This window comes from Scyliorhinus torazame, chromosome 17 (genome assembly GCF_047496885.1).
Source record: "Scyliorhinus torazame isolate Kashiwa2021f chromosome 17, sScyTor2.1, whole genome shotgun sequence".
NCBI classification, from domain to species: Eukaryota; Metazoa; Chordata; class Chondrichthyes; order Carcharhiniformes; family Scyliorhinidae; genus Scyliorhinus; species Scyliorhinus torazame.
In genome coordinates, this window is record NC_092723.1 from 131,424,689 (window position 1) to 131,452,255 (window position 27,567).

General features: G+C 46.1%; 1 protein-coding gene across 4 annotated transcripts in view; it reads right to left on the reverse strand.

Annotated features, from left to right (window-relative positions):
* Positions 1-5,419: 5,419 nt before the first annotated feature.
* Positions 5,420-27,567, reverse strand: part of mad1l1 (mitotic arrest deficient 1 like 1) — a 1,358,866-nt gene continuing 1,336,718 nt past the window's right edge. For all 4 annotated transcript variants that reach the window (XM_072481041.1, XM_072481043.1, XM_072481040.1 and 1 more), the window contains one exon: positions 5,420-7,693. In XM_072481041.1, the coding sequence (XP_072337142.1) occupies positions 7,535-7,693 (159 nt within the window). In that variant the 3' untranslated portion in view covers positions 5,420-7,534. The remainder of the gene's footprint in view (positions 7,694-27,567) is intronic.

A 27,567-nucleotide genomic window follows, 5' to 3' on the forward strand; every position in this document is an offset into this window, starting at 1 on the left:
GCTGTCACTGGCGGGCAGAGTGCAGGCGATTAAGATGATGGTCCTCCCGAGGTTCCTATTTGTGTTCCAATGTCTCCCTATATTGATCACTAAGGCCTTTTTCAAAAAAATAGATAGGAGCATCATGAGCTTCGTGTGGGCAGGGAAGGCCCCGAGGGTAAGGAGGGGGTTCCTGCAACGTAGCAGAGACAGAGGGGGACTGGCGTTGCCGAATTTGGGCGACTACTACTGGGCTGCCAACGTGGCGATGATTCGTAAGTGGATGATAGAGGGAGAGGGGGCGGCGTGGAAAAGGCTGGAGATGGCGTCCTGCAAAGGAACGAGCTTAAAAGCGCTGGTGACGGCGCCACTACCGCTCTCCCCGAAAAAGTTCACCACGAACCCAGTGGTGGCGGCAACATTAAGTATCTGGGGGCAATGGAGGCGACAGAGGGGTGTGTTGGGAGCCTCGGTGTGGTCCCCGATCAGGAACAACCATAGGTTTGCCCCAGGGAGGTTGGACGGAGGGTTCCAGAGCTGGCACCGGGCAGGAATTAGGAGAGTGGGAGACCTATTTATAGATGGAACGTTTGCGAGCTTGGGAGCGCTAGAGGAAAAGTATGAGCTGCCCCTAGGGAATATCTTTAGGTATATGCAGGTGAGAGCGTTCACGAGACAACAGGTGAGGGAATTTCCGCTGCTCCCGACACAACAGGTGAGGGAATTTCCGCTGCTCCCGACACAAGGGATCCAGGACAGGGTGCTTTCGGGGGTGTGGGTCGGGGAGGACAAAGTGTCCGAAATATACCGGGACATGAGAGAAGAGGGGGAGGAGCTGGTAGAAGAACTGAAGGGAAAATGGGAAGAGCTCGGGGAGGAGATTGAGGAGGGTTTGTGGGCTGATGCCCTAAGTAGGGTAAATTCCTCTTCCTCGTGTGCCAGGCTTAGCCTGGTCCAATTTAAGGTGCTGCATGGAGCACACACAACGGGAGCGAGGTTGAGCAGGTTCTTCGGAGTGGAGGACAAATGCGGGAGGTGCGGGGGAAGCCCGGCGAACCACACACATATGTTTTGGTCGTTTCCGGCACTGGAGGGGTATTGGAGGGGAGTGGCGGGAGTGATCTCGAAGGTGGTGAAGGTCCGGGTCAAGCCAAGCTGGGGGTTGGCTATATTTGGGGTAGCGGATGAGCCGCGAGTGCAGGAGGCGAAAGAGGCCGATATTGTGGCCTTTGCGTCCCTAGTAGCCCGGCGTAGGATTTTACTCCTGTGGAAGGAAGCGAAACCCCCCGGCGTGGAGGCCTGGATAAACGATATGGCGGGGTTCATAAAACTGGAGCGGATGAAGTTTGCGCTGAGAGGATCGGCTCAAGGGTTCACCAGGCGGTGGCAACCGTTCCTCGACTATCTAGCGGAACGTTTGGGGGAAAATAGATAGCCAGCAGCAGCAGCCGGGGGGGGGGGGGAATTGTTTGTGTTCTAGATGGGGTGAGGGGGGAGCAATATTTTGTATTATTTGGTTAGTTTACTATATTATTTAAACAATGTTATATATCAGTTATCATGTTACCGTTTTTGTTGATTTGTAAGGGGGAAAAATTGTGTTTGAAAACTTTAATAAAATATATATTTTTAAAAAAAATCTCTTGAGAATAGAAGACTGAAAAAGGTCTTTATGAAAAGGCTTGATAGGGTAGGCGTAAAGAAGATGGTTCCACTTGTGTGAGTTTCCAAATTTGGGGACATAAATATAAGATGGTTACTATAAATCCAATAATTAAATCAGGCAACTAGGAATCAGTGGTGTAGTGGTATTGTCTCTGGACTAGTAATCCAGAGACCAGGGTCATGCTCTGGCGACCCGGGTTCGAATCCTGTCATGGCAGATGGAATTAAATCTGGAATTAAAAGTCTAAAGGTGACTATGAACCAATTGTTGTAAAAACCCATCTGGTTCACTAATGTACTTCAGGGAAGGAAATCTGTCATACTTACCCGATCTGGTACCTACACGTGACTACAGATCCACAGCAATGTGGTTGACTCTTAAATGCCCTCAAGGATGAGCTTGATGGTGGCATCAGTGTTGAGGGTGTGGAATCAATGTTTGCAGCACTATATGGCGGAAGGCATGTCTCTGTGAGTGCCGATTTGTCGAGGTTGAGCTCGACTGCTTGGAGAGTTTGGGCATCATTCGCCCCATACAGTTCGCAGATTGGGAAACACGGGTTGTACCCATGCTAAAAGGATTTTGCGTAAAGGTCCTCTAACCATGGTACTGGGTAATGGTCCAACCGGGTAACCGGTTGACTGTCACTTTTGTAATCCCCGCAAAGGCATATGGTGCCATTGGGCATAGAACCGGATGGGCCCGGAAATAAAGTGGCTGCGCTGATAGCTCTACGCTGATTTTTGCCATGGCTCCCTCAATGGTGCCCAACCCCTTCTGGAACACCTCGGAGAATTTCGCCAGTATGACATCTGGTCCATCTGGGCACATTTGGCAAACCCATTGCCAGTCAAGACAGAGCCGTTTCAGCCAAGCTAGGCCCAGTAAGCAAGGCCACCACCTCGCACCACAACTAACGGCAAACAGATGGATTTCTGTCTGTGTCCTGCAAAGATAAGGCTTGGATTCCTGACAGCATCCGGTCGACAGTATGGCGGCTGACGACGGAGATGGCAACTCTCATATCCACCTCCATCAAGATTGGATGGGCATTCATGCAGAGCGTGACTCGTATTGGTGCTACCTTTTGTGCAGCGATGCAATGCAGCTGTTGGCAGTCATCAGTCAGCAGTCTCGTCCACTAAAAATTTCTGAGGCCGGGGAGAGCAGCCGTACCTGACGGGACGGTGGATCGTCTTTCGTGTGCATCTCACCACGGTCCCAGCGGCCATATGCATTCCCGTCTTGGTGGTCCGATACTTCCGATATCATCCCGTCAAGCATCCTGGCCCCTCCGATGTCAGTCCAGTCCTCTGTGGTTGCATCCCCAGGGTCGGGGGTTTGAATCATCTGACCGAGAAGGCGTTTCTCTGCAGGCAGTTGAACACCTTATACTAAGGACCTCCATGCCCTATAACTCCTGTACGCTTTGCTCTGTACTATCATAGGATAGAGCTATTTTGATTGTCCACTTCAAGTCCAGCCATGGTTCGGCTAATAGTTTTCTATGAGTTGCCACTTTGCGGATACCGCAAACCAGTCTGTCTCACTGCATTTCGAACAGTGATGTCCCGAATTCGCAGAACTCTGTGAGCTTCTGCAGGCTGGCCAAAAATTCTGTCATGGATTCCCCCCTGTGCCTGGGCGGCAGTTTGGAACTGGAAAAGCCAAATGATAATGGGCAGCCTGGGGTAAAAATGTTCACACACCAAATCCACGAATGACTGTGTGTCTGGTGCGTTGGGGTATGTCAAGCTCTTGATCACGCTGTATGTGACAACCCGGCAAGCCGTGAGGAGGATGACAGTCTTGCTCTGATCCACAATGAGTCATTGGTACAAAAAAAATATTGCATTCTCCTCCACATACTGCGACCTCCAACAATCACAACCATCTTCCTTTGTGCTCGGTATGACTCCAACTGATTTCCATTGACTCTAGCTTTGCTTAAGGCTCCTCGATGCCACACTCGGTGAAATGCTACCTTTGTCAATGGCACTCTCACCTCATCTATGGATTTCAGCTCTTTTGTCCATGTTTGGACCAAGGCTGTTATGAGCTCAGGAGCTGGGTGACCTTGGGGGAATCTAAAATGAGTGGCAATGAGCAGGTTATTAATGAGTAAGTGCCGCTTGATAGTGCTGTTGACAACACTTTCCCTCATGTTGCTGATGATCAAGAGTACGCTGATGGACAGTAATTGGTGGGTTGGATTTTTTCTGTCCATACATACTTGGGCAATTTCCCAGATAGATGCCAATGTTTTTTCTGTACTGGAAGAGCTTGGCTAGGGGTGCGCCAAGTTCTGGAGCACAACTCTTCAGTACTATTGTCAGGGCTCATAGCCCTTGCAGTATTGAGTATCTTCAGCCGTTTCATATCACATGGAGTGAACTGAATTGGCTGAGGACTGGCATCTGCGATGCTGGGTTCCTCAGGAGGAGGCCAAGATTGATCATCCATGCAACACTTCTGGTTGAACATGGCTATAAATGATACGGCTTGTCTTTTGCTCTGATGTGCTGGGCTCCCCCATGAGGATGGGGATATTTGTGAAGCCTTCTCATACAGTGAGTTGTTTAATTGTCACCATCATTCTCAACTGGATGTGGCAGGCATGAAGAGCTTCCATCTGATCTGTCAGTTGTGGAATTGCTTAGCTCTTGTCTAATCCATGCTGCTTCAACTGTTTGGCCTGCAAATAGTCCTGTGTTATAGCTTCGAGGTTGTTACCTCATTTTTAGGTATGCCTGGTGCTGCTCCTGCCCTCCTGTATTCTTCATTGAACCAGGATTGATCCCCCGGTTTGATAGTAATGGTAGAGTGGGAGGATATGCCTGGCCATGAGGTTATGGGTTGCGTTTGTATAAAATTCTGCAACTGCTGATGGCCCACAGCACTTCATGGATGCCAGGTTTGAGTTCTGAGATTATTTGAAATCTATCCCATTTAACATGCTGATAGTGCCACACAATATAGTGGAGAGTATCCTGATTGTGAAGATGGCTCTTCGTCACCACAAGGACTATGTGGTCACTCCTACCAATATTGTCATGGACAGATGCATCCACAATAGGTAGATTGGGCAGGACGAGGTCAAGTGGATTTTTCCCTCTTGTTGGTTCCCTTGCCACGTGCCAAAGGCCCAGTCTAACAGCTATGTCCTTTAGGACTCATCCAGCTTGGTCAGTGGCGCTGCTCAGGAACAGCTCTTGATGATGGATATTGAAATGCCTCACCCAGCGTACATTCTGTGCCCTTGCCACACTCAGTGCTTCCTCCAAGTGGTGTTCGACATGGAGCAGTACTGATTCACCAGCTGAGGGTGAGGGGACGGCAGGTGGGTAACCAGCAGGAGGTTTCCTTGCCCAATTTTGGCCGGAAGTCACGAAACCTCATGGTTACCGGAGTCAATGTTGAGGACTCCCAGGACAACTCCATCCCCACTCTATATCACTGAACCGCCACCTCTTGTAGGTCAGTCCTGTCATTGGAACAGGATATACCTAGGGATGGTGATGCTGGTGCCTGGAGCTTCTCTGTAAGGTATGATTCCATAAGTATGACTTTTCAGGCTGTTGCTTCACTAGTCTGTGCGAGAGCTATCCAAATTTTGGGACAAGCCCCCAGACATTAATAAAGAGGACTTTACAGGGCTTGACAGAGCTGGGTGTGCTTTTGTCATTTCATTTTAAGACAATGTCAAATTATTCTTACAAAACAAACCAGATATAGCTCAAAGCGCTTCTTTAGAGAAAATAAAACACAAGCCAGTTGCATGTATCAGTGGGTGTATTATGGAAAGGAAGTTCATTTGCACATGTTAATCTGCACAGTGTTCGTTTACTTAAAAAGTAATAACCCGTTCACGTGTAATCTTTCAACTGTGCTGTTCAACGGTTCTATACACTGCATTTATTTGCAACTATTCAAGCCGTAAAAAAGGATCAGGGCAAGCACATCCACTCTGTTCTTATAGGAGACAGTATTAATGACTAATAGACAGGAAATGTGCTCAAAAGTTAGATTATTTCATTCCCTTTGTGGCTCAGTTATTAGACTAGGTTTGACTTTAGGCTACTCAGTTAGCAAATTTCAGCCAAGTCAGGAACTAAACCGTTGACCTCAGTGCCTTTGGGCTGACAAAGACTAAAGCAGCTGAGGTTTCTACTCGATCACTGTTTAGTAATGTCACAATGGAACTACACATGCCTAAATGCTCCATCTCAGTTGAATAAGATGCTGATACTTGTCTGCAAAAAGTGTTGGGGGGAAAAAAAAACAGAATTTAATAGTAAATCTCTTAATAGCGATCAAATATTGTTAAAATGAAGAAAATTAGTGGGCGGCACGGTGGCGCAGTGGTTAGCACTGCTGCCTCACGGCACCGAGAACCCAGGTTCGATCCCAGCCCTGGGTCACTGTCCTTGTGGAGTTTCACATTCTCCCCGTGTATGCATGGGTCTCACCCCCACAACCCAAAAAGATGTGAAGGGTACGTGGATTGGCCATGGGAAATTACCCCCTAATTGGAAAAAAAAAGAATTGGGTACTCTCAAATTTATTTTTAAAACAATAATTAATAAAATCATCAAGGTTTATTTACGCTATGAATTGTTAACCTGGATTTCTACATCAACCACAATTCAGAAAAGGCTTTGACAATACTCTCTCTGCCCATGATTACGCTACACCCCTGTGGTATCTTACATGGCTGTTAACAAACGTGACAGGGACTGTTTTATTTTTTAAGGCTGACAAAAGTTGCACCCACGGGTCGGCAAGCCGAATGGAGCCCTGTCAGTTCTGTAGGGGAGGGCCAATGGACTCACATGCCCTTCAAGCATGTAATTGGCTGCTGGCCAGACTTTCCTGTGATGGAGGACCCCGGGAGCAGAAGTGGCGCCCAAGAGCTGATGGCCATTCAGAGGCCAGCAGCTCCTCATGCTGTCAGCATCATCAGTAGTGGTGGCTGCTGCCAGCACTGTACCACCCGAGGCCAAGGACAGCAGAGGGGTTCTAGTGTAAAGGTGAGTGAAGAAGACAGGCTTTGCTGGGCAACCCACTGAGGGTGGAGGGGATCCATAGGACTCCATTTAATTCCTGAGTCCCCATTGAATTGTGATGGGTTCGAGGATACTTAATTGACATCCCGCTGGGAGCCAGGAATCCCGTGTCAGTCATTTCCACTCTCCTATTTAATCGGGAGATGTTTTCCTGCCACCAGGAGACTGATGCAGGGCCCTCCCATGGTTAAGTAGGCACAGCCACTGCATAAAATCCAGCCAAGGGTATATTTGCCTTGTTACGCACCAAAGAACACTGAGAGGTAGGAGACACGTTTCCTTAAGAGGGATTGCACCAAGTACATCTTGATGGATGTTTTGTGGTTGAAGAGTTCTACCAGCAACAGGGTGCCCTGATTCCTGCAGGAAATTTTGCCAAGTACCGCACGATAGCTTTGTAGCACAGCAGTTAAACACTTGCATTCTGTGACAACTGGTGAGAAGAGTTTCATAATTTCTTAATCATGTCCTTCACTCTCAAATCCTTCCATCTGAAAAGCAGGCATCTGTCTAGCTCCCTGCATGAAAAGGAGGCCCCTCAAGGCAGCAATGGCATCACAGCTGTGGAGTTCACGCTCTGTTCACTCCCCTTTCCAGCTGCCAGATGATGAATGAAGGGGAACACATTAATTAAAATTACAACTAAAGCAAAAACAACTGCTTAGAAAACATATTAAGCAACCCCCCCCAACCCCCGCCCCACTGCGAGTCTAACTAAATGTGTCTAACTGGCTCTATTCTGAAGCACACTTCCTTGCAGCGTTACAATGAACTGAAAATGGTTATCTTCAATCACAAAAATGCAAGCTGCTTTTCAGTTCCGCTAGGCACATGTCTGGCGACTGAAGAGGTCAAGGGTGATGGCGCTAAGGAATGCTGGGATGCTGTTCTGGTGGTGCAGGTGGAGGTTGATCAGCTCAGTTAGAGAATTGGAGAAATCCGACTCCAAGAGCTGCATCTTTGCTCCCAGGCTGTTGGTGGCCTGCAACGAACAGAGAATGAAACACAAGTTAGTCACTGGCACAATGAAGATGCTATTCATTTTAAAACATTTCCTTTTACTGCGTCTTCAACTATTTTTCTCTCTTAATTTAGGCTTCTCTCAGATGCCTTACGTATGCTCTCAGTATGCAGAGAAGAGGTGCAATAAGGGAATGCACCAAAGGCCTGTGTTTCTGTTACTAGTTGTTCCAGATGAAGGAAAATTATAGTATATATGGTCACCAGTCTGGCTTACATTTTACAAGAAACTCACACCCAACAAAGTCACATGCGATTTGTGATCTGAATTGAAGATAGCTCATATAATACAGTTCTGTTCTATACTACTTTAGCTAAGTAATTCAAATCATAAACATTGGATGCAAGTTGAATTGGATCTGTATTGATGCACAGACTGGGAGGGCAAGAGGATTACATCTGTGCATGTCTCTATGATATCATTTCCATGAAATATCAAGTTGTCTTTGCACCAATAACTATCTAGATAGAGAGCTATTCCTAGACAACCATTCGCTGCCAAGACCCGTGCTCTTTGAACCTGAGGAGGTACATTGGAGTAAAGGATATTGATTGACTATTTCCCTGCGGAGGATCGAGTGCCTGTTCTTTTCCATCTACACCCATCAAGGGAACTGAGATGAGAGCACTACATGAGGGAAATGGTGTTATATCACCTCTCCAGAATGTTCTGCGCTATTCTTGTGTCATTGCAAGCTCACAGGTTTTACCATCTCTCATATTTACACTTTGGGGCGGCACGATGGCACAGTGATTAGCACTGCTGCCTCACAAAGAAAAGTACAGCACAGGAACAGGCCCTTCGGCCCTCCAGGCCTGCGCCGACCATGCTGCCCGTCTAAACTAAAATCTTCGACACTTCCGGGGTCCATATCCCTCGATTCCCATCCTATTCATGTATTTGTCAAGATGCCCCTTAAACATCACTATTGTCCCTGCTTCCACCACCTCCTCCGCAGCGAGTTCCAGGCACCCACTACCCTCTGTGTAAAAAACTTGCCTCGTACATCTCCTCTAAACCTTGCCCCTCGCACCTTAAACCTATGCCCCCTAGTAATTGACCCCTCTACCCTGGGAAAAAGTCTCTGACTATCTATGCCCCTCATAATTTTGTAGACCTCTATCAGGTCGCTCCTCAACCTCCGTCGTTCCAGTGAGAACAAACCGATTTTATTCAACCTCTCATCATAGCTAATGCCCTCCATACCAGGCAACATCCTGGTAAATCTCTTCGGCACCCTCTCTAAAGCCTCCACATCCTTCAGGTAGTGTGGTGACCAGAATTGAACACTTTGACTTTCAATACTCTTGAGGGTTCTACCATTCACTGTATATTCCCTACCTGTATTAGACCTTCCAAAAAGCATTACCTCACATTTGTCCGGATTAAACTCCATCTCACGGCACCAAAGACCTGGGTTCGGCCCCGGATCACTGTCCGTGTGGAGTTTGCACATTCTCCCCTTGTCAGCATGGGTCTCCCCCCCACAACCCAAAAAGATGAGCAGGGTAGGTGGATTGGCCACACTAAATTGCCCATTAATTGAAAAAAAGAATTGGGTACTCTAAATTTATTTTGTTTTTAAATATTCACTCTTTGATGGTTTCTGGAAAGTACAATGAATCAGTAATAGAGATGGTTTATGATCTTGCCAAAGACCAGAGAATCATGCGCCTTCTCAGCCCACTGTCTTCATGTGCAATAAATGTGGCAGAGGCAGTCATGCCAGCATGGGCCTCCTGAGTCACATCATGCAATGCTTGACACAAAATTTAAAAGCCAAATTCCAATTAAGGGAAAATTTGCTTGGCCAATCCACCTACCCTGCACATCTTTGGGTTGTGGGGGCGAAACCCACGCAAACACGGGAGAATGTGCAAACTCCACACGTACAGTGACCCAAAGCCATGATCGAACCTGGGACCTCGGCGCCGTGAGGCACAGGGCTAACCCACTGCGCCACCGTGCTGCCCACCGCTTGACACAAAGTTGACCACCAGATGCAAATATCATCTTATGAAATGGAAAGTTGTTACCAACATTTGCCTGTTGCTTTTATCTTAATGCTGGTGGGCTGCTACTATCCATCTGTCTCTTGAAGAGTCTAATCCGGTTAGATATCTATTAACCTCATGGCCACTAGGCCAATTGTTGTAGTGAGGAGTGTGCTAGTAACAATCAACTCTGACCTATTAATTTTTTAAAAATATAAATTTAGAGTACCCAATTCTATTTTCTTCCAATTGAGGAGCAATTTAGTTTGGCCAATTCACCTACCCCGCACATCTTTGGGTTGTGGGGGTAAGGCCCACACAGACACGGGGAGAATGTGCAAACGCCACATGGATAGGGTAGCATGGGGGCGCAGTGGGTTTGCACTGCTGCCTCACGGCACCGAGGTCCCAGGTTCGATCCCGGCACTGGGTCACTGTCCGTGTGGGGTTTGCACATTCTCCCCATGCTTGCGTGAGTTTCGCCCCCACAATCCAAAGACGTGCAGGGTAGGTGAATTGGCCACACTAAATTGCTCCTCAATTGGAAGAAAATAGCATGATAAAATAAGGGCGTTTTGAGTTCATCCTGTATTTTAAACTTAGTTCATTTTATATATTAAAGATGATTAACTTTCACAATGCACTTCGAATACCTTTTTGTGGTTAAGTTAACACATCTTTATGGAGACGAGGATGGGGTAAAATATTGGAGTTTCAGCAAGTTCAACATGAAGTTTGTTCAACACAAAGTTTTGCTAAGTTTATCAATGGAGGACAAGTAAGCAGCACCACGCTACATTGCCCCTTAATTGGAAAAAATGAATTGGGTACTCTAAATTTTTTTTTTTTAAACGCCACATGGATGACTTATTGATCTTTAATTGGAATGCTCCTTGTCTTGACTGTTACAGTCAAACCTAAAATGAGCCAGAATAGGAATGGGGCAAAAGGTAAGAAGAGGGATTTGTTTGCAATGAAAATTAATTGGAACCCTTAAGAGCCAACACCTCCCCTCATAGGACAGTGAAAGCTAGTTAAATGTTTGTCCCTCTATTGTCACTAATGGTAACTATTGGTGACTGCTTTACAGTTTAGAAATTTCTGGATAGAACGTGAAACAAAAAAATCCAAATCTCAAAGTATAACAACTTTAACCTGCCAGTGGGATTACCACTCAGACAGCAGGTCCTGGTCAGGTTGGTAAGTAAATGAACTTTGTTTATGAGCTGCTGTACTGTGCACGTAGCTTCCTTATTGACACCATTCTCCCTCCTGCACAACATTTTATTTTCAACTTTTAGCATCGTAACACTTATCCAAAGTGTGCAAGATACTGCCAAATGACTTCAATTTTTTTCAAAAAAATCTAAAATTCACCAAGTTGTGTCCAAGCTTGGAGAATTCTTAACCTGTTGCCTCTTGCCAGAGTGATTTGTACCATCGGGCTTATTGTGCGGGTAGGGGGCAGGGGTGCAAATTACTGTCAAGTTCAAATACAAATTATAACAAGTTTGGGGTGCAGTGGAGACGCATCATAATACAAAAGAAGGAAATCATTTGCAGTTATATTGCCTTTTATGCTGTCAAGATGTCTTGAAGTGTCACAGCCTATGAATTACTTTCAAAATGTAATCACACATGGACTAATTCAACAGCTAATTTGTACATAGTGTTACGACACCCTAGACTAGTCAGCGGTTAATTCCGCCACCCCCCACACTGGACCTGGAGTCACAACACAGCAAATTAACCAATAATTTTTAGAAAAATACCAGAAGTGTTTGGCCCTTAGCTACCCAATAATTAGTCACCTGGTTTGTAAATGTAAACACAATTACTTTTTTTATTAATAACAAGAACCATAATGAAATATGCAGCAAATACAACAGGTTAACTATTATCTAATTCTTAATTCCCCACTTTAACTTTCCTCCACCCTCTACACACACACACAACACATACAAACAGAGGGGAGGAAAAGGGTAAAATTCATAAGTAAAAGGGAAAAAGAGTCTTTGTTTCAGATGGTTTATTCCAGCACCTTACTCCTCTTCAAACTTTGCTTTCAGTTCAAGGATTTTTACCACAGATTCATTCAGGTCATGGTGGTTTCAGAAACACAGCTCTCAGAGCCTTTCTGGAGAGAGGGAGGGTCCTGATCTTTGTTCGTTGCCTGTAATGGTTTTCCTGTAGATTCATTCATTCAGCTTCTCTGCAGCTTCAGAAATACAAGTCAGACTTTCTGCAGAAAACATGGAGGAGAGAGAGAGTAGGTCCTTGTCCCTGTGCTTCCAAGAGTCAAACTGAGCTCCTTGGGACTCTGAAAATCATTCCACTGGGACAGGATCCAATCACACTTGCTACCGGGCAGAGTATGGCCCTTTGGGCCAATTCATTGCCCCCCAGCCAATCATTCAAACCGAGTCCCATCCCATTCCTCTCTCTGGTGCCGAAACGTCTGAAGCTCCTGTTCAAACTCGCAGTGACAAGCAGAGTATTCTCTCTTCTAACTTCTGAAATCCCCACTTCTCTCTGCTGCTTGACTTAAAGACATATGAGCATTAATCACCCATGGATCAAAAATGATAACAGCAAAATACAAGAAAGGGAAAATAAGGTAATAAACATGTAGCACCCTTAGAACAGCAAGATCCCACAGATATCAATAAGGTACCTGATCAGGGCGGCATGTGGCGCAGTGGTTAGCACTGGGACTGCGGCGCTGAGGACCCGGGTTTGAATCCCGGCCCTGGGTCACTGTCCGTGTGGAGTTTGCACATTCTCCCAGTGTTTGCGTGGGTTTCACCCCCACAACCCAAAGATGTGCAGATTAGGTGGATTGGCCATGCTAAATTGCCCCTTAATTGGGAAAAAAAATAATTGGGTACTCTAAATTTTTAAAATAAAATAAAAAATTTAAAAATAAGTTAACTGATCAGGGAATCTGTCTTTTGTTAGTGTTGATTAAAGGCACCAGAAGAAATACCTGCCCTTTGAGTGATACCATGGACTTTTATAGATCAGATAGATGGGGCTTCGCTTTAGACTCACCCAGTCTCACCAAATCAACAGCAGGGCTGGGAATGCAGTACTCCCCTGGTACTGCAATGAAGTGTCAGCCCAGATAATCTAGGATCCCTTCCAATTCAGGGACAAAAATACCGTCACTTAATGTGATCTTTGCTTTGCACTCGATGCAAATTCATTGATAATCTTAATGACTAATGCCTACATATTGTGAAGAACAGAAGTGGAAATAAAATGTCATGTCACAAACAGCCTTCTGGTAGTCTGATTTACATTTCCAGTTTATTTTCCAAAAGAACAATCCAGTTCAAAGCCTTTTTTGTGTCTTTTTGATTTGATTGTGTAGAGTCAAAGCTCAAAAACATGGTGAGTGAATAACTTTTGGAGAGAATAAAACTATCTTCAAACCACAGTCCTCGGTTGTCACATTGCTGAAAAGGATTCAGAATCCTACTTGAGCAGCATGTAGTTGAATAAAGAAAAGATAAAGGGGCAGATTTTTTCTTTCGAACATTTTTTTGTTGAAACATTATACAAAAGGAGCAGTTATCAGCTCCGAACACTATTAAATTGCCTGCTTCAGCTTGCTTCAAGGACTTGAATGCTATGACAGACCCTGGAGAGTTACTCTGGTTTCTTGCTACTATATCAATCTAGAAATAGAGTAGCACTGGAACAATGATGAGGGATATTAAGCACTCACATCCACACATATCCTTGGTGGCTTAGTATGATGAGCTGGCACTAACAATGCAAAGCTCAGAAGAGATCTAAATTTTACTGGCAAAACAAAACTGTAATAACTGAAACCAATTTTGATTTGGGAGGAGACCAAAACTAGAAGCTACAAATATGATAGTCATTATTATTTCCAGTAGGGAATTTAGGATAAATGTCTTCACCCCGAGTGAGGTTAGAACGTGGATCTCACAACCACAAGGAGTACATGAGGCGAATAGCACAGATGCATTGAAAGGGTTCTAGGTAATCACATGAGGGAGAAAGGACTAAAAGAATGTACTGATAGGGTTAGGCCAATTGGGCTGAAATAGCCAGTTTCTATGCAAATACTCTGTAATTCTATGGAATATCTAATACGTAAGATGATATAAACTATGTGAGAGTTAATATTAGGAAAACTATATTGAAATAAGAGCATGGAACCTATATTGGGAAAACGTCTCCTTTAAACCTCTGTAAGGCCTTTTAGTGCCAAACATCAGAAATGTCAAGTGTCCAGGGCAGCACGGTGGCACAGTGGTAGCACTGCAGTCTCACGGCGCCGAGGTCCCAGGTTCGATCCCAGCTCTGGATCACTGTCCGTGTGCTGTTTGCACATTCTCCCCGTGCTTGCATAGGTTTCATCCCCACAACCCAAAGATGTGCAAGGTAGGTGGAATGAACATGCTAAATTGCCCTTAATTGGAAAAAATTAATTGGGTACTCTAAATTTAAAAAAAAAAAGAAAGAAATGTCAAGTGTTGAATTTAGAGCAATATGTACATTAATTTAAAAAATTGAAATCAGACCTCAAAAGTTTGGTCATCGAAATAGAATTTCCATTTTCCCCTCAGTTTAATTTTGCACATCACAACAGAAATAGCTTTGCAATCTATCCATATACCAAGTTATGTGCACAGATCTCTCTCAGACAGGATGGCTCAATTGAAGAACATCCTGAAGCGCATTTTTACCTATAGTTGTCACTTCCATTTTTAACATTTCTCCAACATGTCATCCACAGACTTGCGATGTTGTCAGGCATTTTGGGACTTATGTTAATGGGATGTTACATATTTAATAATCTTTATTATTGTCACAAGTAGGCTTACATTAACACTGAAATGTTACTGTGACAATCGTCTAGTCGCCACACTCTGGCGCCTGCTTGGGTACACGGAGGGAGAATTCAGAATGTCCAATTTATCCAACACCCATGCCTTTCGGGACTTGTGGGAGGAAACCGGAGCACCCATAGGAAACCCACACAGGGTTAGGGTTAGGGGAGAACGTGTAGACTCCTCACAGACAGTGACCCAAGCTGGGAATCGAACCTGGGACCCTGGCGCTGTGAAACAACAGGGCTAACCACTGTGCTACTGTGCCGCCCTTAGTCTGATTTACATTTCCAGTTTGTACATATCTGCCTTGCTGTAAAATAACTGGTGTAGTTCAATCACCCGGGTAGCAGATTACACTCAGAATGCAACAGGCTATGACTTTCAGAATGCAGCGTATGGTTGTCTCATCTCTGACACCAGTGACCACCCAGTCCTGAAATGTTAAATCTCCTTCTCTCTCCACAGTTGCTGCCTGACCAGTGTATTTCCAATATTTTGTGTTTTTACTTGTAGAGCTGACTCTGTTTCTGATCAGTCTACATCCCTAGAATTGCTTACAAACCCACCTCCACCCCAGGAATGTTCCTGCACATTTCAGTCCCAGGAGTGCCGCTGCTCCTTACCTCAGGCTGAGAACATCACATTCTCCAATTTCTAGAGAACTGGAAAATTATCCTGTTCCATCTTAGGCTTGGTGTCCCACTTTGCTTAGTTTTTGGTGTTGAATCTCATTTATACCTTGATTACATTCTAGCCCATGACCTGGACTGCCTGTAAACAGAGCAAGGGCGATCTAGTGGTACTGCATAAGTTTATAGGTGTGGTATTCAGAGAAAACATGAATGAGCCTGGAATTCAATCAAACTGTGAACTATCTTGAGCTTCATAATTAACTACAAGGATAGCCCGTGCATTGTTGTTTACGGTATTCTTGTGAGAGTAAGTAACGGCTAAAAGCATATTGAAATAATGCGTATATAGCAAAGAGGCTGTAGATCTTAATTGATTAGTGCAACACTGTTGCTGCAGCAGTTTTATTCCCCTCGTGTTTGTTAACTGATTTCAGTAATTACAACTTTATTACAGTGTTTTAAATAATTCATCGCCCTGGTATTACAAGTTTTTATGATTAATTAGGTGCCAATAGTGACAATTTAAAATCCAATCCTATTTTGCAGCCTGTTGGTGAAGCAGATAGCAACACCATCCTTCTCTATATAGCTCCATTCATCAGATTTCAAGGATTCGGCTACCAAAGTGACAAATAACATGTTTGTTCGCCTATAAAATTGACACTCTTCTGCTGGTAAAGCAACAATGTATTTCTTTACTTTACACTATAGTGATGCTGATGTGTAACTTCCTACAGTCACAATCATCTTCTGTGAACTGTAATCTTACAGCAACATAGGAGCTAATGAAAATTTAAAAATGCTGCTATTCATTTTGGTTTCACTTGGTCATTTGTGGTTCAAGTCTTCCTAAAACAGCAATGAAGCAGCAGTGGAAGTGACCTCACAATAGCAGTCTTATGTTCCACCTCGTGCTGACAAGAAAGAAGGGAGTGATTGAACTGGCTGGCTGGGGAGGCTGCTGAGAAGCTTGTGGAAACAACATGAAAAGGAAGGGCAAGGAAAACAGAGTAGCTACAAACTGACCATACAGCAAACAGGGTTGTTTTATTGCATATTTTTTCTTTCCTGCTCTCATATCCCTTCAGGTCATCCACAGAGGGTGTCTTCTTACATACCAGAACTGATGAAAAGCTGTTTAGTCTCGCTTGCCCGAGATGTGCCATGTCCTCATAAGGGAGTTTCTCTACTCCCCATGCCTGTAAGAGTTTGGTTTAATCATAACAGCATTGACAATGCAACACTGGAGGTTATTGTCATAATATACACCAGTATATCATGGTGCAGACACACACACTGATGGACACACAGTGGGACCAATCAACATACACAACACCGCAGCCAATCACCAGTGAGAGCACACGCACTATAAAGACAGGGAGCATCAGAGTTCCCGCTCATTCGAGTTGCAGCTAACTAGGAGGACAGAGCTCACAGCCTGCAACACAGACATTCACCATGTGCTGAGTGCATCGACTGGTTAGGACAAGGCAGAGGTCTTTAGTTAAAGCTAGTATCGTATTAACCCACAGTCTAAGTATGTTTAAACAGTTAATGATTCAATAATGAAATGATTCATTTCATTTCAAATAGTGTTGCACTATTTCAAGTGTTGGTGACCTGTATGTGATCCAGAACACCCAACACATCATGATACCAGGAGTGGTGGGATACTAGCACTTCTTAGACCTACCTGCAAGTGATCTGCCTTCCGCCAGCATTCCGTCATCCTGCAACATGGACAACATCAGTCCGCTGCCGCCGCTCCGCATCGCTGGCAACCTCGGGGCCAACTGGAAGATTTTCAAACAGCGCTTCCAGCTCTTCCTCAAAGCCACGTCTGGGAGGGCGCCTCGGACACCAGAAAGATTGCTCTTCTCCTCTCCACGGCCGGGGACCATGCCATCCACATTTTCAACTCTCTCACCTTCGCAGATGATGAAGATAAGACGAAGTTCAAGACGGTCCTCCTCAAGTTTGACACTCACTGCAGCGTAGAGGTGAATGAAAGTTTTGAACGCTACATGTTCCAGGAGCATTTGCAGGGTAAGGATGAACCTTTCCAATCCTTTCTCACGCACCTCTGCATCCTTGCGCAATCTTGCAGCTACGGGCCCACCTCCGACTCCATGATACGCGACCAGATCATTTTTGGTGTTCAGTTGGACCCCCTATGTCAGCAGCTCCTCAAAGTAAAGCAACTCACCCTAGCGACCGCCATCGAGACCTGTGTCTTACATGAAAACGCCACGAGTCGGTATTCCCATATACAAGCGGCTGAAATGGCACGGTCCCCACGAGGCGGAACGGGTCCAAGCGATTGAGCACCTCCAGGGCCTCAGCCTGGATGAGGGCGGCCATTTTGCGCGCTTTTCGCGGACTCCCGCGCTTGTACACACCAAACGAGGGGACGGCGATGTTGAGGAACGTAATGCGCAGGCGCGCACCACGCATGCGCGGTGGCGCAGCGAACGTGCTGACGTCATGACATGCGGCAACTGTGGCTCCGCCCATTTAAAGCGGCAATGCCCTGCAAAATCACGACAATGTCTACGATGTGGAAGTCTTGGCCACTATGCTGCCTTCTGTCAAGCAGCTCAGCCTGCCAACTTCCATCGCTTCAGCCAGCCTCGCAGGAAAGTTCGGGCAATTCAACCCACGGTCACCGAGTCCGATGCGGACCTCCCACACAGCAGTGACACCGAGGACCCGAAGGCGCCTTTTCGAGTCGGTGTCGTAACGAAAAACAGGCTGGCCCCGAAGCAAAGACACCAGCCGCTGTCGGTATACAGCATCGATCCAGACGATGAGTGGTGTGCCACCCTGAAGGCCAACCGGTCCCAAATATGATTCCGCCTGGACACTGGTGCCTCCGCCAATCTCATGAACTGATCTGCTTTCCAAAGCCTTCGTGTCAAACCAGCCATCCTTCCATCGGCCTGCCAGCTATTGGACTACAATGGCAACATCATTCCTGCTACCGGCCCGTGCCAACTTGAAGTGACGCACAAGTCATGGAAAGCCATCCTTCCTTTCGAGATTGTGGGCTCCTCGAAGGACCCCCTGCTTGGCGCACAGGCGTGCAAGCTGTAGAACCTCGTTCAAAGAGTTCACTCTCTCTCTCCTGATGACACGCCTGCCTTCCAGGACACTGACTTCAGGGCGCAACTCGACACCATCATCGACCAGCACCACAACGTCTTCGAAGGCATGGGCACGCGCCCATATACTTACCAAGATCCTACTCAAACAGAACGCCACGCCTGTGGTGCATGCACCTCGCAGAGTCCCAGCACCCCTCAAGGCCCACCTCAAGCAGCAGCTGCAGGACCCCCAAGACCAAGGAGTGATCTCAAGAGTTACGGAACCAACCGACTGGGTCAGTTCCATGGTGTGCGTAAAAAAGCCTTCCAGCGAGCTGAGAATTTGCATTGATCCCAAGGATCTGAATCGCAATATCATGAGGGAGCATTATCCAATTCCCAAGCGCGAAGAGATCACATGCGAGATGGCTCTTCACCAAACTTGACGCCTCGAAAGGATTCTGGCAAATCCAGCAGGAAACTGTGTACCTTTAACACCCCCTTTGGCAGATATTGTTACAACAGGATTCTGTTTGGGATCATATCGGCTTCAGAAGTGTTCCACAGGATCATGGAACAAATGATGGGAGGCATTGAAGGAGTTCGCGTCTGTCAACGACATAATCATTTGGTCCACCACCCTGCAGGAGCATGTCAGTCGCCTCCAGCGCGTGTTCAAACGCATACGGAAGCAGGGCCTACGCCTCAACAGAGCCAAATGCTCCTTTGGTCAGACGGAACTCAAGTTCCTCGGGGACCACATCTCCCAGTTGGGTGTGCGGCCGGATGCGGACAAGGTGGCTGCTATCACAGCCATGAAAACGCCAGAGGACAAGAAGGCGGTCCTCCGATTTCTGGGCACGGTCAACTTCCTAGGGAAGTTCATCCCTAACCTCGCCTCTCATACCACGGCTCTCAGGAACCTGGTCAGGAAGACAACAGACTTCCAATGGCTTCCTGCCCACGAGCGCGAATGGAGAGATCTCAAAACCAAACTCACCACGGCCTCGGTCTTAGCCTTTTTTGATCCAGCGAAAGAGACAAAAATTTCGACCGTGCCAGCCAATCTGGCATTGGGGCAGTGCTCCTGCAACGCGATGAGGCCTCATCATAGGCCAACGTTGCATATGCGTCAAGCGCCATGACCCCCATGGAACAGCGCTACGCGCAGATAGAAAAGGAGTGCCTGGGCCTGTTGACCGGTGTCGTCAAGTTATATGTACGGCCTTCCCCAATTCACCGTCAAGACCGACCATCGCCCGCTGGTCAATATAATACAGAAAGACTTGAACGACATGACGCCTCGCCTCCAGCGTATTCTGCTCAAGCTCCGGCGATACGACTTCCAGCTGGTATACACCCCGGGCAAAGACCTAATCATTGCCGACACTCTCTCCAGAGCAGTCAACACTCCGTGTGACCCAGCGGGATTCGTCTGCCAGGTTGACGCCCATGTGGCCTTTGTGGCCTCCAATTTACCTGCCACGGATGAACGCCTCGTCCAAATTCGCCGCGAAACAGCGGCTGACCCTTTGCTACAGCGTGTCATGCGCCACCTAACAGACGGGTGGTTCAAGGGCCAATGCCCGCAGTTCTACAACATCAGAGATGATCTGGTGGTAGTCAATGGTGTTCTCCTGAAACTGGACCGCATTGTCATCCTGCACAGCATGCGCCAGCTCATCTTGGAACAGCTACACGAGGGCCATCTTGGCGTGGAGAAGTGCTGCCGATGGGCCCGAGAGGTAGTGTACTGGCCCGGCACCAATGACGACATCGCCAACACAGTGTTCAACTGCCCCACTTATCAGCGCTTCCAGCCGGCTCAACCACGTGAGACCCTACAGCCCCATGAGTTGGTCATGTCCCCTTGGTCCAAGGTCGGCATTGACCTGTTCCACGCGCTGGGCAGAGACTATGTCCTGATTGTAGACTACTTTTCAAATTTCCCGGAGGTGGTACGTTTACACATCACATCGTCTGCAGTCATCCGTGCCTGTAAGGACACCTTTGCTCGACACGGCATCCCACTCACTGTGATGTCGGACAATGGCCCCTGCTTCGCAAGCCAGGAATGGTCCAACTTTGCCAGGAGGTACAACTTTGTGCATGTGACATCCAGTCCCCTGTACCCCCAATCCAATGGCAAAGCGGAGAAGGGCGTCCACATCGTCAAACGGCTTCTCTGCAAGGCTGCCGATGCTGGGTCCGATTTCTACCTCGCCCTGCTGGCCTATCGCTTGGCCCCACTGTCCACTGGCCTGTCGCCAGCCCAGCTGCTCATGGGTCGCACCCGGAGGACGACGGTGCCGTCCATTCATGTCCCAGACCTCGACCACGTTCCGGTCCTTCGCCGGATGCAGCTGTCTCGTGCACAGCACAAGACGGCTCATGACTCCCATGCAGCTGATCTCCCTGCTCTGGCTCCAGATGACAACGTCCGCATCCATCTTCCGGATGATGGCTGGTCTGCAACCACTGTGGTTCTTCGGCAGGTGGCTCCCCGCTCGTTCCTGGTTCGTCTACCGGATGGCTCCATTCTGCGCCGCAATCGACGTGCCCTTCGTCTCGTTCCGCGCTCGGTACGTGATCCTCCACCATTGCCACGCCCTCCTGTTGACCCTGACCTGGACTATGCAGAGATTCCGGTCACTCTGCATCCTCCTCACTCTGACGCAGTCCAGCCCGCTCCTCAGCCGGCGGCTCGCGACCCACCCTTGAGGCGGTCAACCAGAATTCGTCGCCCACCTCAGAGACTTAATTTGTGAACTTTGTGGACTTATGGTCTTTCTGATTTGTTCTGTTCTTCCGTTTAATCGTTCAAGTGGTTTGTATAGTGTTCATCTCGTTATTCTTGTGATACACTGGTTTTCTGCACTAGGCACCTTCCCATGTAAATAGCTTAGTTTTCATGTACATAGTCCTGTAAATATTTTGCACACACGTAGTCAGGAACATTCACCATACACTATTTATAGCCACGCAGGTACATTTTTTATAAAAGGGGGATGTCATAATATACACCAGTATATCATGGTGCAGACACACACACTGATGGACACACAGTGGGACCAATCAACATACACAACACCGCAGCCAATCACCAGTGAGAGCACACGCACGATAAAGACAGGGAGCATCAGAGTTCCCGAGTGCAGCTAGCTAGGAGCACAGAGCTCACAGCCTGCAACACAGACATTCACCATGTGCTGAGTGCATCGACTGGTTAGGACAAGGCAGAGGTCTTTAGTTAAAGCTAGTATTGTATTAACCCACAGTCTAAGTATGTTTAAACAGTTAATGATTCAATAATGAAATGATTCATTTCATTTCAAATAGTGTTGCACTATTTCAAGTGTTGGTGACCTGTATGTGATCCAGAACACCCAACATATCAGTTATTGATAGCTTCACATATCTGGGCTGCACAATTACCAGTAATCTGTCACTTGATGCTGAAATCAACACACAGATTGCAAAAGCTGCAGCTGCTTTTTCCTGACTGATCAAAAGAGGGTGCAACAATGGCAACCTGACCGAGAACACCAAACTGCAAGTATGCGTCTTCAGCGAACTCCACGACAGTAGTGAGATCTGGACAACATATGCAAGGCAGGAGAAAAGGCTGAACAGTTTCCACCTTCACTGTTTAAGGTGTCTCCTTGGCAGGGCAACCTCGGCAATTCGGAGGTACTGGAGAGTGCTAATTCTATCAACATACACTCATTACTAATCTCATGATGTTGACACTGGCATGGCCACGTTCATCAGTTAGACGATGGCTATATACTCAAAGACCTTCTGTATGGTGAACTGGCTACTGGGTCACGACTTTCTGAATGTCTATTCCTCCAACAATGACACCTACGAGTGAGATATGAAGATATGAGACATTGATACTGACAACTGGGAGACAGTTGCTGACAGCTGTGACCTCTGGAGATTGACTATTTGAAAGGACACTGGAAAAGACAAACTGAAACAAAAAGCTCAGCTAGCCAAAAGAAGTCACAGAGAAAAGAGGCCAGTGATCAAGCACCTTCTCAGCCCACTGCCTTCCTCAGCAGCTAATGCGGCAGAGACTGTCATGCCAAAGTGGTGCTCCTGAGGCACACAAGGCAGTGACTAAAAGAGTTGACCACTAAAGTGCGAACCATCGTTTTGTGAAGCCGGATCAGGCTAGGCTGATTACAAACACCGATTACAAAGTTTTTCGGAATTAATTCGAGAATGGGTCAAAGAGTCTAGTGGGACACTGATAGAATGTTGATCCCACATACCTTTATTAGGGATGTACTTGCTCTCTAGTCTTTCTCCTTAAAAAGAAATGGTCCTCATTAACCCTTTGAGAACGTTTGAATTTTTGTGAAAATTACTAATATTTCAAATAAAAAATGTTTCACGTTAAGAGTTAGGATATTTTAAACATCAATTGTTTAAATTTAAAAACATTTTTAAAAAAAGAGTATCTAATTCTTTTTCTTCCAATTAAGGAGCAATTTAGCACGGTCAATTCACCTACCCTGCACATCTTATTTTTTGGGTTGTGGGGGTTAAGACCCACGCAGGCACGGGGAGAATGTGCAAGCTCCACACGGACAGTGACCTGGGGCCGGGATCAAACCCAGGTCCTCAGCGCTGTGAGGCAGCAATGCTAACCACCGTGCCACTCGAAAACACCAATTCTTAATCTATATTTTGTACTCTCCCAGTTGGTGCTGGAGTAATTTGAAATACTTTCACCTTTTTTGTGCCCAGATTAAGGATAACCCACTTTCAGGACAAAAGAAACCAGCACTGATCTCACACCTTCCACCATCTCAGGATGTCCCAAACTGTTTTACAGCCAATGAGTCCCTTATGAAATGTGGTCACCGTCATAATGTAGAAAATGTGGCAGCCAATCTGATACAGTAAAATTTCACAAACTAGTAATGTGACAATGAACAGATAATCCATTTTAGTGATATTGATGTGAGGGATAAATATTGGCCAGGACACGAGGGAAAACCCCCTGCTTTTTGTCATTGATCTACCTCGTAACAGTATCTGCCTTAGTGTCAGGAGTAGCCAGCATTCAAAAGGCACGCTAAGATGCGATTTTTCCAGTAATGAGATTAGCAGACTTCTAGACAAAATCAGGTGTAAATCACCACATTAGTAGAAACAACTTACCTAGGCGACCGCGAGATCAATGGCGGTATACACACGCTAATTTCTAGAGTCAAGGAATTTGAGAGAGGTAGACAGCCAAATACACAGAATGCAGAATCAAAGGGAAAACATGGTATAATTGCCAGCACCCTCAGAAGCAGAGAGGTCAGTTTACATCAAACAGCCTGGGCGGCCAGTTTACATTTAAGAGCCTGAGAGATCAGTTTTACCTCTAAGTCTTAGAACCAAGGCCATGCAAAAACCCGCATAAAGGCTGTTTAAATACTTTACTGGACCAGGAAGACTTTTTCCAGACTTAATTATCCACCCTGTATTGTGTGGCAACTCACAAGCTGGATTTGGTTACAGATTTATTTAATTTGGATGTTTTTTGGGGAAAGGGGAAGTCTTAAGGAGTTCAAGGATCTTAGATATATTTTTGAACAAGGGGTACATTCTACATAAACTGTGTATGCTTGTGTGTGTTTAGTGATTGATATACTCAATTGTTCAAGAGTATTTTAGTCCTATTCATGTGTAGTTGTCTTTTCTTTAATTTAATAAATAGTCTTCAATAATTGTTATAAATTACTGGGCTGGCTATTCTCACTTCACTTGTCTCCCACACCATGACAAAAAGAAAACTATACACCCCAAACCGTGTTTCAAATTGGGATACCCTAACTGATACCATTAGCGTGGTTCGTGACACCCTTTTTCAAAATAGTTCCATGGAATCTTTTATATGCACCTGAAAGGACAGATGGGGCCTTGGTTTAATGTCTCAAACAAAAAATGCCACCACTGAACAGTGCAGTGCTCACTGGGAATTTCAGCTGGATTGGGCACTGAAGTCTTTGGGGTCATTCTAAAAGAGCTGGGAACTACTTCAAGTCTTTAATGTTTTCGATGCTTGTATCAACTGATTAACAATCCTGATGCCTGCACTGCAGGTGTGCATAAATATAACTTGCACTTGTTTACAGTGAAATTCTGTTGTCCTCTCCAATTCATTATAGCGGGATGATGCAAAATACAAGTTAAACCACCTTCATATGTACAGGATTTACCCGTTTGACAGCAGCCAGTACACCAAAGAAGCGGTGAAACAATTTAACAGCCACTTGTTATATAAATGCAAGTATTATTATTGTAGTATGTGTCCAACCATTAAGGAAAGCTCACCGTTAAAAAGTTAAGCTATCACCTGTGGATGCTGGAATTCTGAAATAAAAACATAAAATGCTGGAAATACTATGTCAGGTTAGAGAGGGAAACATAGTTCATGTTACAGGTTGATTGACCTTTCAAAACAGCTCCATCAACTTGATCTGAAACATTAACTATTTTTCTCTCTCTGCTGATGCTTCCTGACCTGCTCAGTATTTCAGGCATATTCTGTTATTTTCTGAGCGATTGTATGCTTGTTTTTGCATGGCACATTTGTTCACTGTTTCCATCAACTGCTTCAAATGAAGCTTTAAAAAGTAGAAACTACCTTTCAGCTTTGAGAATTGATGGAAACTGATGACATTTGTTGATAAGATATATACTAGCTCTCATCTTTCTTGGATCTGTGTGGTGTAGGGGGTCCTTCCTGTTGATTCCCTTATTTCTCCTTTCTTTATTTTTGCCGTTATCATTTTTGTTCCATGGGTCCTGAATGGATATGCATCTTTCAGTCAAGGAGCAGAGAGAATGAGAAATTCAAGAAGTTGCAACATTGTATTTGGTGCTAGTGTTCGAACAGGAGAATTCCGACTTTGTGGCACCCGAGCGATGTGGTGGGACTCTGTACAATTGGTTGGCTTGTGACCAATGAATTGGTCAAAAGGTCGCATTTTGCCCGTTAACAGGTGGTGATTGGGTGCTGCCTGAGTGGGCTGATTTTCAGAGAGCAAGGGGAAGTTCAGTTTGAATCTAAACACTCAGGGAAAAGGGCCTGCTCGCGCTCTCTCGTGTTTTTGTCAGAAAAGTTGTTGTATTTCTGAAACTGTAGAGACCTGAATGAATCTACAGTGAAATTCATTACAGACTGTAAAGCAGAAATCTCAACCTGAAAACCTGGTTTGAAGGAAAGTGTGCTAGAAACAACTATCTGAAACAAAGACTCTTATATTTTATTATTTTCACCCCTCTCTCCCCCCCCCCCCCCGGTGTTTGTTTGTCGTATGTGTGTGTGCGTGTATAGAAGGTGGGGGGCAAGTTAAAGTGGGGAATTAGGAATTAGGTAATAGTTAACCAGTTGTATTTGCTACCGATTTCACTATAGTTCTTCTTATAAATAAAAAAGTATTTGCGTTTAAATTTACAAACCTGACGACTGTAATTATTGGGCAGCCAAGGGCTAAAGACTTTGGATATTTTTCTAAGAATGATTGGTTAAATCAATTGTGTTGTGACTCTGGGTAAAAGGGGGCTGGATTGTCTGCGCCGTAGCCCAGGGTGTTGTAACAGTCAAAACACATATTCCACACACAAAGATGTGCTCACACACACATGGACACACACTGTACAACTACCGGCTTATGAAGTCCCTGCCATCTTTCCTGGAGTCCCAGAAAATGTTAGGCTGGCCATCATACATCTTCCTCACTGGAGGCAGGAAGGGTCCCAGAGGACTGGAAAGTGGCGAATGTAACACCACTGTTTAAGAAGGGAGGGAGGCAGAAGACGTGAAATTATATGCCGTTTAGCCCGACTTCGGTCATTGGTAAGATTTTAGAGTCTATTATTAAAGATGAGATTGCGAAGCACTTGGAAGTGCATGGTAAAATAGGACTGAGTCAGCACAGCTTTGTCAAAGGGAGGTCGGGTCTAACAAATCTGTTAGAGTTCTTTGAGGAGGTAACAAGCAAGTGAGACAAAGGAGAATCAGTGGACATGATTTGTTTAGATTTCCAGAAGGTCTTTGACAAGGTGCCGCATAGGAGACTGTTAAATAAGTTAAAAGCCCATGGTGTTAAGAGTAAGATCCTGGCATGGATAGAGGATTGGCTGACTGGCAGAAGGCAAAGAGTGGGGATAAAGGGATCTTTTTCAGGATGACAGCCGGTGACTAGTAGTGTGCCTCAGGGGTCTGTGCTGGGAACACAACCTTTTACAATATCCATTAATGATCTGGAAGACGGTACTGAAGGCACTGTTGCTAAGTTTGCAGATGATACAAAGATCTGTAGAGGGACAGGTAGTATTGAGGAAGCAAGGGGGCGGCAGAAAGACTTGGACAAGCTAGGAGAGTGGGCAATGAAGTGGCTGATGAAATACAATGTGGAAAAGTGCAACCCCCCCCCCCCCCCCCCCCCCGGATCCTGGGCTGCTGCTGCTGCCTTCTTTTTTCCATTCCATCTATCTTTCTGCGAGGTATTCGACGAACGGTTGCCACCGCCTGGTGAACCCTTGAGCCGACCCCCTGAGAACGAACCTAATCCGCTCTAGCTTTATAAACCCTGCCATGTCATTTATCCAGGTCTCCACCCCCGGGGGCTTGGCTTCCCTCCACATCAACAACATCCTGCGCCGGGCTACTAGGGACGCAAAGGCCAAAACATCGGCCTCTCTCGCCTCCTGCACTCCCGGCTCTTGTGCAACCCCAAATATAGCCAACCCCCAGCTTGGTTCGACCCGGACCCCCACTACTTTTGAAAGCACCTTTGTCACCCCCATCCAAAACCCCTGTAGTGCCGGGCATGACCAAAACATATGGGTATGATTCGCTGGGCTTCTCGAGCACCTCTCACACCTATCCTCCACCCCAAAAAATTTACTGAGCCGTGCTCCAGTCATATGCGCCCTGTGTAATACCTTAAACTGAATCAGGCTCAGCCTGGCACACGAGGACGACGAGTTTACCCTGCTTAGGGCATCTGCCCACAGCCCCTCCTCGATCTCCTCCCCCAGCTCTTCTTCCCATTTCCCTTTTAGTTCATCTACCATAGTCTCCCCTTCGTCCCTCATTTCCCTATATATATCTGACACCTTACCATCCCCCACCCATGTCTTTGAGATCACTCTGTCCTGCACCTCTTGTGTCGGGAGCTGCGGGAATTCCCTCACCTGTTGCCTCGCAAAAGCCCTCAGTTGCATATACCTGAATGCATTCCC